Source organism: Vigna radiata, unplaced genomic scaffold (assembly GCF_000741045.1).
Source record: "Vigna radiata var. radiata cultivar VC1973A unplaced genomic scaffold, Vradiata_ver6 scaffold_83, whole genome shotgun sequence".
Taxonomy (NCBI): Eukaryota; Viridiplantae; Streptophyta; class Magnoliopsida; order Fabales; family Fabaceae; genus Vigna; species Vigna radiata.
Genome location: NW_014543268.1, coordinates 224,826 through 239,563, shown reverse-complemented (window position 1 = coordinate 239,563; position 14,738 = coordinate 224,826). Strand labels below are relative to the sequence as shown.

At 33.1% G+C, this 14,738-nt stretch overlaps 4 protein-coding genes across 5 annotated transcripts; 3 read left to right on the top strand and 1 right to left on the bottom strand.

Moving 5' to 3' along the window:
- The first annotated feature begins 583 nt into the window (after nt 1-583).
- On the top strand, nt 584-2,258 carry LOC106754062. The gene is made up of 4 exons (XM_014636005.2): nt 584-948; nt 1,025-1,288; nt 1,553-1,712; nt 1,845-2,258. Exons 1-4 carry the CDS (start codon nt 721-723, stop codon nt 2,021-2,023), a joined length of 831 nt encoding a protein of 276 aa, XP_014491491.1. The 5' UTR covers nt 584-720; the 3' UTR covers nt 2,024-2,258.
- Nucleotides 2,259-6,146: 3,888 nt separating this feature from the next.
- LOC106754049 (enhancer of mRNA-decapping protein 1) lies at nt 6,147-8,389 on the top strand. The gene has a single exon (XM_014635986.2). It carries the CDS (start codon nt 6,923-6,925, stop codon nt 7,967-7,969), a length of 1,047 nt encoding a protein of 348 aa, XP_014491472.1. The 5' UTR covers nt 6,147-6,922; the 3' UTR covers nt 7,970-8,389.
- Nucleotides 8,390-9,256: 867 nt separating this feature from the next.
- Nucleotides 9,257-11,427, top strand: LOC106754077 (cytochrome b5). Of its 2 annotated transcripts, none has more exons than XM_014636023.2 (4): nt 9,257-9,391; nt 9,570-9,664; nt 10,665-10,731; nt 10,872-11,427. In XM_014636023.2, the coding sequence occupies exons 2-4, from the start codon at nt 9,578-9,580 to the stop codon at nt 11,147-11,149; spliced, it is 432 nt and encodes a 143-aa protein (XP_014491509.1). In that variant the 5' UTR covers nt 9,257-9,391; nt 9,570-9,577; the 3' UTR covers nt 11,150-11,427. The 2 variants fall into 2 exon arrangements, with proteins under 2 accessions (XP_014491509.1, XP_014491510.1); XM_014636024.2 differs by having other exon boundaries at nt 9,304-9,391; nt 9,512-9,664.
- Nucleotides 11,428-12,773: 1,346 nt separating this feature from the next.
- Nucleotides 12,774-14,156, bottom strand: LOC106754024 (homeobox-leucine zipper protein ATHB-12). Its single transcript, XM_022777854.1, has 2 exons — nt 13,622-14,156; nt 12,774-13,363 (listed from the first exon to the last, which is right to left on the bottom strand). Exons 1-2 carry the CDS (start codon nt 13,949-13,951, stop codon nt 12,989-12,991), a joined length of 705 nt encoding a protein of 234 aa, XP_022633575.1. The 5' UTR covers nt 13,952-14,156; the 3' UTR covers nt 12,774-12,988.
- Between the last annotated feature and the right edge of the window lie 582 nt (nt 14,157-14,738).

The window sequence follows — 14,738 nt, the reverse complement described above, 5'->3', positions numbered from 1 at the left end:
TAACTCGTTAATAAATAAATTAAATTAGATTGACTCACTAGTGACCATCCTGTAATGGATGAAACCGAATGAGGTCAAAAGACCGCTTTTGACAACACTACGAAATCTTAATAACCTCACATGTATTTCAGTATCGATTACAAAGAATGACCATATTAGCCAATAAACAAAGTTATTTTCAAAAGTTTATATGATGATTTTAAGAATATCATAGACCTCATACTTTTTAAACTGATTTTAATTATTTATTTTAAGTAATAATGGTGGCCATAGAATAACATTTTCAATAATTACTATTTTTCTATTTTCGTCTATACTTTGGGTGAGTGTTCCCGATCTTAATTTTAAATTATGATCTTAATATTTTAAAATTTAATTTTGATTAAATGTAATCTGACATATAAAACAAGAGTAATGAATTCAAGACACCACAAAGGCATGTTTTTTTTTTCTATTCAATCAGAATTTTCAGACCTATTGTAAAAATACTTATTCCAATAGCAATTTGGACATAAATGATTTAAAAGGTTAAACCTTTTTTCCTTTACATTTATAACAAGGCATAGAGAAGAAAGTGACATTAAAGGACAGTAACATCTTAGGCACAAGTTCCTTATCTTTTACTTGGTAGGATCTTCATCCAAGCTCAACCCTCTCTGTCTTCAACTCAATTTCTTCTCCTTCACTCTGCTCAGTGCTGCTGTCTCCTTCATAATTCATATGGCTGCCACACTCACACTTCTAAAGCTTCCAATTCTTCCCAGCAAACCAAAACTGCCACGCCCCTCAACAACAAAAACTGTTCCATTTCCTTCCATCCATTTAAACTCAAACTCATCTTCTCCTAACACACACAATTCTTCCTTCTTAGATCAGAACATCGAGCCTCTGAAGCCTGTTTTTCTTTCTCTCTCTGCAATCACATTTCCGTTCTTATTGGATTGCAAGGCAAGTATGCATTTTGTTGGTTTTTATTTTGAGCTGGTGGTTTTGTTTGGTTCTAATAAAGCTGTTATTGGCACAGGATGCACTTGCTGTGGGAGGAGAGTTTGGGATATTGGAAGGAAGATCGTTTGCTCTGGTACACCCCATTGTGATGGGTGCTTTTTTCTTCTATACATTGTGGGCAGGGTATTTGGGGTGGCAATGGCGGCGAGTAAGGACTATCCAGAATGATATCAATGAACTCAAGAATCAAGTCAAACCTACCCCAGTCACCCCAGATGGAGAACCGTCACCATCACCATCACCATCGCCAGTTGAACTCCAAATACAGCAACTCACTGAGGTAGCTACTGATACAATGCATGTCTCTTACATACCCTTTCTCTGGATTGAATAAATGAGATGTAATGAAATAGTTTTTTCCAACTGTGTTGTGATCCTGAAGAAGATTATTTAAATAAACCCTATGCATTGTTACATGATGTGATGGTGTGAGGTTGTTTGATTAATTTGTGGATGCTGGATCTAGTAAAACGCATGGAGCTATTCATGGAATTCTAGTTCTGAATTCTGAATGAGCATCTAATTTATGGATACTCATATTCAGGAAAGGAAAGAGCTGATCAAAGGTTCCTACAAAGATAGACACTTTAACGCAGGATCCATACTTCTAGGATTTGGGGTGCTTGAGTCTATTGGTGGAGGAGTGAACACATGGTTTAGGACAGGAAAGCTGTTTCCCGGTCCACATTTATTTGCTGGAGCAGGTAAATATTGAATTTGTTTGCATTTGATGAACCAAAAACAAAAGGGTAAAGATAAACTACATATACAGTGTTTATTGTGATTATATATGTTGATGTTAAAAACATGATAATTGTTGTGTAATTTTTGGGCAGGTATTACAGTTTTATGGGCACTTGCAGCAGCCCTGGTACCATCAATGCAAAAAGGAAATGAAACAGCCAGAAATCTTCACATCGCGCTGAATGCTTTAAACGTTCTGCTCTTTGTGTGGCAGATTCCCACAGGAATTGATATTGTGTTCAAGGTGTTTGAGTTCACAACATGGCCTTGAGTGTAAGATTCTGAGGTCTGACTTCTCTGCTATCTTACTTTCAATTTAGCTTTCTGCCATTACAAACAACGCAAATTTTGACATTTTCGACTTTCCTTTATACCATGATCAAGTGTCATACAATCATTGTATAATTGCTTTATTACACCATTCTTTAGTGTAAATTGACATATGTATAACTTCTTACAGTCGCATTATTACTTAATTTATTGAGTAGTGCTTGCACTGTTATATCTCTCTTAAAAATTATAGCCTGAAAGACTGTAGGTTACAACTCTTCACTTCTCACATCATTACAGCCTTGCCTGAATTAATATTTGAAAATTTGAACTGATTTTCCGAACCATTTGCTTTTGTTTACATGCTACATCTCTATTTCAATATTTTCCCAACAAGAATTGAAATAGAAATCATAACTACAAGCAAGTCGGATCGGATCTGAGCATACTTTGGATTGACTAGAGTTAGATATATCTCACGTTGAGTTGACTGGAATGTACTCTGATTCAATCAAGTCGAGTAGTTAAGTTGAACTTATGTTAAGTCTACTGAGTTGGATCCATACTAAATTTAGAAGAATTGAGTCAAGATAAATTCACATTGAAGAAAGTTTACATTGAGTCGAGTTGGATATATATTTTATATTTTAACTCTATTTTATATTAAATTAAATATCTAATGTCTATTTAAACAGTTGGATGTATATTTTATATTTTAACTCAATTTTATATTTTATATTAAATTAAATATCTTACGTCTATTTAAAACATATGATGATATTATTTTATTTTAAATTTAAATATAAGTTTAGTGAGTGTTATTATGGGTTAAGAGTTGGCCGATCGGATATGACTGTGTGTTGTTGGGTCGAATGGACCGAAGGGTTGGGGCGCAGAAACAAACTTCGCAACTGCTCAATCACGAAAGTAGTTGAGCTGAGTTAAAGCACAATTAATACATTAATTACTATTGATGAGTGCGTTCGTATTATTGATCATTAAGAGGTAAATTAATTGGTCAAATTCTTTTAAATTCTATAAATAGAGGTTTAATTTCAAGGTAAAGCCACTTTTTTCATAATTAAATTACTTTAGACTTCCAGAGAAAATTTTTGATTGAATGTCTGAGTATCTTCTACAGGTCATCCCGCATACCCATCAGTCACCCACAACAAAGAGAGAAAAAGACATTCGTCTTGACAAAAAAGTTAAACAAATAGGAGTTATCCTAGTTCCAATCTAACCGAAACAATGAGATATAATATAAGATTAATAATAAATGTACAATATAAAAGATAATACAACAATAAAAGTATAATTAAAACATTTTATTTATAATAAATTATAAGAGTTTAGATTTAAGTAAAATTAAAATTAGAAATACCTTAAGACTATTTTATCAACGAAAGTTTAAATTTTATATAAAATATTGTGTCTAACTTTTTCATTTGTACTTATAAATTACCTTATCTTCTAAATTGAAATAAAAAAGTTGTAATTTAACACGTTAATATACTATCTTCAAAATTTTCAGTTATCAGCTAATTTTCAACTAGTTTCTTTTTTTCTCGTATAACCTTAAACAAGATTTAAAAAAAATGTTAAATCAGACATTAATTAAGTAAATCGGATAAATCTTAAATATACTGTGACGTGAATCATTAACAAACTACTTGACCTTTTTTTTTCACTTGTATCCATTGTGAAGTCCGAGTGAAAAGCAACATGTGAATGGATTGTGTATTCATAAGTATTGGTTTTTTTAATTGAACGTGTTTTCAAAATTATCTGGATTTCTTTAAAGAAAAATTTTCTATAGGACTCACGTCGTGTTGTCTAAACACGATTTTGTTTTAAAAAAATTATTATATTTATAGAAGATTTTAAATTACAAAAGTGAAATCGTAAAAAAAATAAATGATAATGTGTATGTACATTAAAGTTTTAAATTTAGTATGTCCGATTTCAATATAATTAAATTTGAACTAAACTTGTCATCATCTATGACAATTTTAGTATAATTGATTTTGAATTAAAATTATCATCACATGTGACAATTTTAATATAATTGATTTTGAACTGAAATTTTCATTCTTTCTAATGATTTCAATGTAATTGTTTTTGAATTGAAGTCGTTATATCCTTTCACGACTTCAATAATGTAATTGATTTCAATTCAAAATTAGTTATACTAAACTTTGATTTACATAAAAATCGTCATCTGCTTTGACGATTTTATTTCTATAGTTCTTTTATGGATGTGAAGACTTTTTCAAAATAAGATCGTGTTTAGACATCATGACTTTATTTTTAATGAACATTTGGTAATCTTCACTACCAAGTGATTATAAATTGGTATGTATTTTATTCAGAAAGTATTTTTTTATACATTGCACCACTTGAAAATTTAAGAGTATTTTAGTCAATGAAAAATTTTAATTTTTGTATTTGTAAAAAAAAAAGATTAAAAAGTAAAAATTAAATGTAAATTATAAGAATTTGTTGGTTGTAAAAATTAATAAGACTCATTTTATAAACATTTCTTACCATTTATGCTTAACTGAGAGGTTTATTCATTCATAGAAATGATCTCAATCCCTTGATCCCCATTTTGCTATGTTCATTAAAAAGAAGCATAAAATCCCTCACAAGAAGGTAGAGTAGATGGAATTTAAACAGTTCTATTTAATCATCGTGTAAACTGGCCCAATTCAAGTTACTATTTTAAAATGAATAATTAACTTAATAATGACCAAATCAACATACAAACAAACATAATCAACAAATTAATAAATGAAAACTCAATTTATACTTACTTATAATTATAGTTATGAGAAAAGAAGCTTATTATAGATAGGAGACTTCAAAATTATTGTTTTAAGTTAAAAGATGTACCATATGACTGCAGAGTCAGAATTATTTGAAAAATTGGACTATGATATGACATTATGAATAAACTTTTACGAGATTACTAGTAACACTAATTAGCTTAAACCAAAGTATGATTATCAATAATTGAGACCTGACAAGACTACTTTTAATCCAAAGTTCATTCCAAAAACTATAGATTTGAGGTCATGAGGTAAATGATTGTATTTAATATGCATTAAAGTGTTATTATAACTACCAAATGTTAATTGACTTTGATATCATAGTATCTTTTATAAGTAACCTCTCAATTAACTTTGATATTAAAGTACTTTTTATAAATAATCTCTCAAATTTGATTGAATCGACAATCAGAACAAAGATGACAAAAACAAAAACTTGGACATTAAAATATATATTACATAATAAAATAGATAACTTCAACTCAATACCCAAAATAAAAGATGTAATGAAAAAGATATTCATATATTTTGGATGCTATTACAAGAATAATAATAATATATGTGCTAAACTCTCAATATTTGTTTGAAGTAAAAAACATGTTTTGCTACCAATCAGAATGGTGGTGCATGTGAACACTTGCTAGTATAGAGTCCATAAATATGGGAGAAGAAGGAAATGATAGTGTTTTCTGCCATGATGATAGTCTACAAGATTTTGATACAATTGACAATGGTTTGGGACATGAGAAGGCCTCCTCCACATAGAGAAAAAGTGATGTAATGGAGAATTCCAAATTGACTTCTTTTTTTTTTTTTTTATATTAAACGTACCATTTAAAGATAGGAAGTGTCCAAATATTCTATATCTATTGGTTTCTATTTAAAATAAAGCAATGTCACTGTCTACATTTACGAAAACATTTATCTGAATGAGTTTTAAAAAGCATCAAAACTACCCATGACTACAAGTATATATGCAAGCATAATATATGAACAAATTCTTGGTTCTCCACTCCTAGTTCAAGAAATTTAAACCTACACCGCTCATCGATGATTGTCATATGTATAACGAATATAATAGTGAACTATTGGTCGAGTTTTGTTTCTTCAACAAATATAAATTCTGCCTTTTTAATTAAATATGAAGATTGGTCACCGCAAGTTTAAAATGGAATAATAACCTTCATTTCAAAAGTTTTTTGTTAAGGCATGAATGATAAAGCATTGTGAAGAAAGGGTAATTAAAGAAAGAAAAAGCATATCAACCGAACATGGACATTGACGGATAAAGAAACGAGATTGACTTGAAAGAGACGAATGAAACATGTTGCACATATATAAATGTAAATACATAGGTTCTTTTCTTGTGGATGGCTGAAATAAGGTAAGTTAGTTTGCAGAAGTACGGAAAAGGAAGCCGCTTGAAGCATCTTGAAAAAAGAAGGAAAAGGATGGAAACAAAGACAGAGAAAGCAGAGAAGAGAAGAGAAGAGAGCATCGCTCCCTCACTCTCCTTCCAAGCAAAGTCACCTCACCTCCAAGATAGAAGTAGCATAGTAAATGAAGCTGTATCACATCAAAGGATATACCAATATTAACATTTCCGCCGTATTTCTTCTATGTTCCTCCAAACATGAATATATAAAATCATTCCAGTGAAAAAATGTGCATGTATTTTATTGTAATTGTTGCATTACAACTCACATGATTTATGACAAAACTCAACTAAATTCTAAATAACTCCAGCAGATACCAACCTCACTTTGTGAGCTTTGTGTCAGCTGGAAGGGCCAGTTGAATCAGATGCTTGCTTTTCTCTTTTTTTTTTCCCCTTTTAATGTTCTTTGCTGCTGCTACCAGTAATGTCTCTCACCGCACGGCGTAATCACAATTCCCTTTTTGTTTCTTTCTACATGAGACTTGGGACAAGTTGAACTATTCCTTTTTCACATTTCCCTTTCTCTCTGTTTACACACCAAAACCAGAAGATGGTTCTATAAATAACACGGCCTCCATCGTGTTACCCTCATCCTTATTTTTCTACACGGTTTCAGCAGTTCATAAACGTCATGGCTAACCCTCCCCCAGTTCGTCCCTGGTTCCGCTTAGCCTCCATTCGCTCAACCCCTGCTGCCCCTGCCCCTGCCCCTGCCTCTGCCCCTACCCAAGAGCCTCGCATTACGTTGGGCCTGCCCGCATTTAGAACTGCTTCGGCACCTTCATCACCACAATCTCACCCTACTCAACCTCAACCTCAATCTCAACCTCATCCTGCTCCAGAACCTTCATCTCAACCTAACAGATATTCTTCTTCTTCACTCCCAAATTCTCCGGTCCATAAGGCCATACTTACAACATCTTCCCCCCCACGTTCCTCCCCTGAGAAGAATTCGCGTGTGCATGTCTCCAGTCCCACTCACTCTCCTAAAACAATTAAGCAATCTGATCGTAGCCCAATGCGCTCGCCAAACAATAGCAGAACCATCACTCCTCCACCTTCTCCTCTCACCCTCCCACCTTCCCAGTTCAAGACCGAGCCCAAGATACCTGAACAGCCTGAGCCCAAAACCGTGCTGGTCCAGAAAACCATCGACAGACCCAGGCCATGGCACAATGGCGCCACTGAAACGCACAAAAACAATGCCCATGCCCATGCCCATGCCCATCATGGGAAACACGTCACTGGCAAGGAAAGTGAATCCAAGGAGAAGGGTATCCACAAAAAGCTTTCGGATTCCGAGGACTCTGGCATGAGGGTCATAACCATTGCTGGAGAAAACAGAGGGGCTTTCATGGAACTGATCCAGTCCCCGAAGAAACCCGAATCGAAGTACCTTCACAAGAAGGGGAATTCGAGCATAAGCGTGGATGGGGTGGAGTCGGAGGGTTCGAGTGCTGAGGAAGGGAACAAGAAGGATAAGAATCAGAAAGGTAAAACAGCGTCTTCGTTCCCCATGGCTGCGTACATGAACAGCAACGTGCAGTGTGTGAACAACTCGCTCCTGTACAACACTTCTTGCTCCCACCACGACCCCGGAGTGCGCCTTTCTCTTTCAAAGAAACCATTCGGTGAAGGTTTCCATCTGAAGGAACACGCTGATGGTCACCACGCTTGATTCCAGAGATAATGTTGTTGGAATTGCTGTTAGTTGTTTTGAGCTTCTGGCTTACGTTATGTTATGTTATGGTAAGATAATATGGTATATGGCATATTATATATTGGAGAAAAAAAAAAAAAAGGTTGAGTGGCCAACTTGGGGCACGCACGAATTCTAATTCTTCTGCTTCGCCCTTGTCTTTTGGAGCAAAGTTGAAGATTCTCCACTGCCCTCGGTGGAAAATAAATATCTTTAATAATCTATGTATGGGTGATGCTTACGGCTTTATTCAAACACTTACTGTTTTTGTATGGAAGAAATTCTTAGCAGTCTATTCATGGGGGAGAGGGTTGTGTATATCGTTCATTTTCCTTTGTTAATTCATCATCTACACTATGTGCTCCTTGCAATAAATCTCTATCACCAATATAATATTAATGTATCTTGTGTTAAAACATTTTTAGGGTTTTTCAACTTCAATTATTTCACTCAAATATAGCCCTTCCATTCTTGTATGCATTGCTTTCCTTTTGACCATTTTGTTTTTTTAAGAAACTTTTTTTTTCTCAATGTAAAGTTTGGTTAATATTTGTTTAGAACTATTTGAATTTGAATTGAATACATTAATTTAGTCAAGTCTTATAATAAATTAAATAGCGATCTAAAGTATTTTTTTATGATTGAATTTTTAATTTGAACTCAAAAAAATAATTTTGATATATATTTCATTTTTATACTTTATCTCAGTTTAATTAGTTATTATTTTTTAGTTTAATTTAGGTTTTTTTTTATCACTCGTACATTTATCTATTTAATAACACTAACCTATCATGCATCCAATATTATATCACTCTAAACCCCAACGCGTGGAACGCATGAAATGAGAACACAATATTTTATTAACAATGAAAGGCAAAATTAAATATTAATTTGTTTTGGACGTGCGATCTAGATCATCAATTAAGTGTAATGTTTAACTCTAAGTTGGTTAGTATTAGTAAAGTCAAAATTATTTGTAATTCGATGTAAAAGTTAGAAGTTAAATTTGGTTGTTGAAGTATTAATGTTATATTACATGTAATTATTTATTTTTTATTTATATTTATAAATTTTGGAATAATTTTTAATTAATAATAGTCTTATTACTATTCAATCATAATAATCACATTTTTTAAGTTGGTGAAATTAAACACTAATATCTTTATTGATTGATAGTTGGTCTTGTTTCCCAAATTACATAAGAGGCTCATGTGGAAGATTAAACCGATTATTCTCCTTAAATATAATTTTTCATTATTATTAATTTTATTATAGAAATATAGAATAAATTTTACTGGCACTCTTTTAAATAAGGTACTATACTAAATTTTAAATCTGTTAGGTAGACAAATGAAAGTTTGAAGTGTAAGGGCAAAAAATTGCGCCGTACTCCTCCTCCGTGTAAGAATTTTTCTTGTGTTCTTTTTCTTTTTAATTTGGGATTTCCCTTAGTATTCAGATTAGCTTCAGTTTGTGAGTATTCTGTTCTGGATTGAGCTTTCTTTTCCTATTAATATATAGCTACTTCTTCTCTGAAGAATAATGTCGGAGTTGGTGTGTGCTTGATTTTGTGTGGCAGAGTCGACAATGGCTTCAAATCCCAAAACCTTGACTTTTGAGGAGGTGTCTAAGCACAACCACAAAAAGGATTGCTGGATCATTGTCAATGAAAAGGTCTGCTTCTCTTCTCTTTCTTCTTCATCTTTTTCTTAGTTTATTATCCGTTTCAGTTATCGGGATCACTATTATGCGTGCTGAAGAGGGCTGACGAATTAATTGTAAAGGGTTTGAAGGGGTTCAAGATTCTCTTGTTAATCTCCTATAGAGTATTTTTCTAGCAGCAATCTCCTTTAGAGTATTTTTTTTATCACCAATCTCCTTTTAGAGTATATTAAGTGCATCAAGTTTTATTCAGACTAACCATTCATGAATCCAGTGCAGTCTTGAATTTAACATTTAATAAATCAGCGAAACTAGTGTTAACAAGTAATGAAATGAATTGCTTTTTTTTTTTTTTTGTTAAGGATAATAATCAAAGCGTAGTAACCAGATAACTTTGTATCAGACAAACCAGGTTGGAATGCCCATTCTGAAATTTACACTTATAATAAAATTTATGAATTGAATTTTACAGTAGCATTTTAGCCTATGTTATATAGGTTCATTTTATATAATTAAAATTCAAAACATATAAACATTTTTCTAATTTATAATTTATAATTTATAGCCTGATTGTTGCAGTTTCCTTTTGCACATTAGGCCTTATGCTTGGAGTGTTACTGATACTGTTATTGTTGCAGTTTTTGGTTGAGTTCTTTTTGCTATGTTAGAAACATGATAAAGGATATATTAGTGGTATTCGATAAGAGTTATTTTATTTATCACAGCTTCTTCTCCACTTTTGGTTTTGTAAAAACTATTGCCTCATCATTATCGGAAAGAATATGTTATATCCCGAGAAACTTGCACGTCACTTTGATAACTCAAGAACTGTGTAGTTCGTGTAAATTTTGCTTTGGAATATATTGAAGTGTGTATTTCAGATAAAAGTGGCCAACACCAAATGCCAAAGATTCAGATTGAATTATATTACTTTTCACAATTGGTATTTAAGACTTTAGCTTGTAGTATTTCCATCAAATTTGTTATACTTTTATGCATTCCACTTTGGCAGGTGTATGATATCACCCCATTTTTGGATGACCATCCAGGAGGTGATGAAGTTTTGGTGACGTCAACAGGTAATTGATTTATCTCCGTTGACTGGTTCATATGAATAGTCTGCAAATAGAAAACTATTATCTTATCAATGGGCTGGCCAGCCGGAGGTAGGAATTGGTAAGGATTGGACTAAGAATCCCCAACTTTGTCATTTTTACAGCGAAGGACGCCACCATTGATTTTGAAGATGTGGGCCACAGTGATTCTGCCGTAGAAATCATGGAAAAATACTATATTGGGAACTTTGACACTTCCACTCTTCCGGCTAAAGTTAACCATGGACAGCCACCACCTACACAAGCTCACGGCGGTGGCAATCAATCTTCTGAATTTGTTGTAAAGATCTTGCAATTCCTGTTGCCTTTGCTGATATTGGGCGTTGTCTTTGCTCTGCAGTCGTATGGCAAAGAGAATCAGGCAGCACCACATGAAAGCTGAACTTAAGCTAGAGCCGAAGTTTCAGTAGGTTTAACTGGTTATACTTTGATCAATGTTGTTTCTCTGTACTTAAAATTCATCACCCCACCCAACACTATGCAGGGCCCTCGATGCACTCTGGTCTCTCGACTCAGTCATACGTGTTCATTTAAACAATGGTTTTAAACTTTCATTTGTCAGCTTTTGATTGACATTGGCGCAGGGATGGATTTGAATTCAAATTGAATGCCTTTTGAAATCAAATTAGCGCTTCCAAACTGCTGCAACTATTCCCGCAACTTCCATCTCTGTCCCCTTTTAATATTTTCAGATTTTGTTTTGAAAAACGAATATATATTTGATCAGCTGAAGATCATCAAAATTTTCTTTCACAAACTATCCTAGTTAAAGCTCACTAGTGAAAAGGGTGATTTTAGCCTACATTGTCATTTGTGAAGTGACATTTTTAAAGTATGTGTAAGACAACACAATTCTGTTCTAATCATAAGTTTCTGAAAAGAAATCGGGTGGTCTGGTCCCAAGCTATAGATGTCAAAACTCAAATTAATATCTGGTCCCTGGTTTATACATACCCATAAGAATATGACCCATTTAGTTGCTAAAATCATTGGACCCTCTTTATTTTGGAGCTAGAGGATGATTTTAACCACGCTCAAATTCCTTTTGGCCCAAATAGACAAATTTAAAAACCGTTGCAACTCACCAACGAAGGAATTCATTCCCTGTCTTCATTCAATTAATCAAGTAAAGTTTCTGGTTACGTTATTGTCGCACTTTATACACATGAATATTAATATGAAAATATAAAAAATAACTTTAAGAGGGCCAAAATAGTGATAAAAATATAATTTTATAGATATTATAAAATTATTCCAAGATTTAATTCTTAAATTGTTAATTTTTTTTATTGACAAATTTAGTTGTTAGAGGAAGAGTTGAATTTACAATCTCTCTCTTCTTTCTTTACAATTCTTTCAAATCAATCTTATATCTATCAAATGTTAGGGGAAGGAGTTAATCTCATAATCTCTCTAATTCTCCCTTTCAACTTTTACCACTAAACCAATTTTATAGATTTTTATATTGTTAATATTTTTTTAAAATATAATTGATTCTAATTAAGTTCACGTCAACTGTACTCTTTTTCAGCTGTTAATCTAGTTCTTGCAAAAACGTAATGAAGGTGTAGATTAAATATCATGCGACAAATTTATGTTTGACTAGAACAATATTTGTGAGATATTATAACTTTATTGATGACAGAATTTTGTTCAAACAATTCCTCGAGTATATGGTTATATCTTCTTAATGAAATCGGTACTAATAATTCGAGATACATTTCTCTTTATTTATAGTCAAAGTGGATTGTCATGGTGGGAGAACGATAGTGCTTGCTTGCTTAGTAAGTTTTCAAATGATTGATATTGCTGTGGAGTGTGGTTGAGTGATCAATTGTCATGGATCCAAAAAGAAAGAAAGAATCAAATAGTCATAGATATCTCATTGCTCTTATTCTTCTGAAATATCCTTACTTCAAAAATATTTGTATCATTTTAATGTTTTGAAATATCCCCCACTAAAATCCAAAGTGAAATCAACTGCATAAATAACAGAAGCATTATTATTAAGCATAAATCAACTGCATAATGTTATTCATAACAAGACAAGAGCATGGAATGAAATGCGAAGGAAGGAGACCAGGTTTTCTTTAAAATCTTGAATCATATACTATAGTGTGATTTGCTGATTCGGTCTTTATCATACGTCAACCAGCTACACTTTGTTTCACTTCAGATAAGTCATGCATATGCATAAAATGATCTGCTTGTTCTGTTTCATTCAGGACCAGAAGTCCCACCATTGGTAATCACAGCCGGTTAATTGGCCCATGATATCATCTGATTCCAACAAACCCCAATGTTGTGGCGTTGTCAAAGAACCATCAGTGATCTCGACAAAGCTCAGAAGAGAAGCTTCATCTTCCACACCAAAGTATTGTTTTGCCTTTATGCTGCTGTCGCAGTCCGAGATAACACTACGAACAATGCCTTCCGATCTTCCTGCTGTCGAGCAAGGCTGCTTTATCTCCTGTTCTCTTTTGACTGTTTCTCCATTTCCCGCTTCACTCTCCATGCTGTTTGCTGCTTTGTATAGTGTACTACAACTCTCAGTTTGTTCTAGGGGCTTCTGTAATCGGTTTTTCAGATCCTGCAACTGTTGAAAACTTAATTCGTTAGTGCGTATCCTACACAAACTGTCTATGCAGTTTTAAGCTAATTCTAACGTTGTTCTATTATTGGACCCATTGATGTAACACAGAATCAACTGCAATGGATGTCACTACCACAGCACAGTAACTTTTAAAAATTAAGAAATAATTACATGACCCATTTTGAAAGTCAGAAACTTTATGTATGAAATGTTTGTATATCTCAAGTATAGAATCAATAGTGTATCGCAAGTAGTTCTGACCTGTGTTAACATTGATTGATACTCTTTGTTGAGAGCATCAAACCTTGAATCCAACGTGTTATAATTGGCTCGAAGTGTGGTGTAGTCTCGCTGAACCTGCTTTAGCTTCCATCGAGCTCTCTTGTTCTGAAACCATATGGCAACTTGTCTTGGTTGCAAGCCAAGCTCTCTTGCCAACTCCAATTTCTTTGCCGGTTCCAGTCTGGAGTCTGTCTCAAACATGGATTCCAGTGATTTAACTTGTCCATCGCTGAACCTTTTCTTGTTTATGCTTCTCTTGTTTCTCGTGCCTGCATTCGATGAATGAGAATATTCCTCAATATCTGACATATTTGGTGATTGATGATCGAACAGACGTGTAATGTTTTGGCTATTTATACAATATGGTATGATATGATGAGAGAATGTGTGAACTTCCGAATCGAGTATTGAAATTCTGCATCGATCATGATTGTTGAGAATGGAAAATTTGTTAGTTTAAATAAAGAGGATTTTTATCTGTAACGATGGGATAAGTTCAGGAGGGACACCGAATGACATGTAGCCACAAAACATGGTTACTCGGTTACGTTCTTCTTTTCTCCTTCTGTGAAAGGAACCAAGTGGTTATACGTTCAAAGCACTATAAAAAATTCGGCAACACGTGGCGCTGTTTAAGATTAGTGTCGTACTTTATTCAGAGACTGACGATTCTGGGACAGGCATTTCGGTACAGGTGTCCATCCCTTTTCCATTTTAGACTGAATTCGGTCCACGTAATCTGTCCTTGCCTAAGAAATTTATTTCATTATTTCTTAATATATTTTATTAGATAGTTTAACTTTGTAGCTAATTTTTTAAATAAAACATATTGTAATATTAATTTTGTAAACATGATTTCTATACATTTTTTTGTTATAAGTATCTTTCTAATTTTTGTTTAACATTATTACTTTACCTAATGGGTAATGCTATTAGTTGCATCCATCATAATACCATATTAGAGAAATTTATTTATTTTTAATATTTTTTTATCATGAGCATGAAATTTCTTTATGTATTTGAGATATTTTTAGTTTTAAAATATAAAACATTTTTATGTTTTTAAAATGATTCGGAAGACTAAAAGTAGAAGGTA

Excerpts from the sequence above, each read along its gene's own strand:
- LOC106754062 (XM_014636005.2), top strand. The coding sequence starts at position 721 with ATGGCTGCCACACTCACACTTCTAAAGCTTCCAATTCTTCCCAGCAAA. Across the intron at positions 949-1,024 it reads CGTTCTTATTGGATTGCAAG|GATGCACTTGCTGTGGGAGG; the intron begins GCAAGTATGCAT and ends TTATTGGCACAG. Across the intron at positions 1,713-1,844 it reads ACATTTATTTGCTGGAGCAG|GTATTACAGTTTTATGGGCA; the intron begins GTAAATATTGAA and ends ATTTTTGGGCAG.
- LOC106754049 (XM_014635986.2), top strand. The coding sequence starts at position 6,923 with ATGGCTAACCCTCCCCCAGTTCGTCCCTGGTTCCGCTTAGCCTCCATT.
- LOC106754077 (XM_014636023.2), top strand. The coding sequence starts at position 9,578 with ATGGCTTCAAATCCCAAAACCTTGACTTTTGAGGAGGTGTCTAAGCAC. Across the intron at positions 9,665-10,664 it reads GGATCATTGTCAATGAAAAG|GTGTATGATATCACCCCATT; the intron begins GTCTGCTTCTCT and ends CCACTTTGGCAG. Across the intron at positions 10,732-10,871 it reads AGTTTTGGTGACGTCAACAG|CGAAGGACGCCACCATTGAT; the intron begins GTAATTGATTTA and ends TCATTTTTACAG.
- LOC106754024 (XM_022777854.1), bottom strand. The coding sequence starts at position 13,951 with ATGTCAGATATTGAGGAATATTCTCATTCATCGAATGCAGGCACGAGA. Across the intron at positions 13,364-13,621 it reads ATCAATCAATGTTAACACAG|TTGCAGGATCTGAAAAACCG; the intron begins GTCAGAACTACT and ends AGTTTTCAACAG.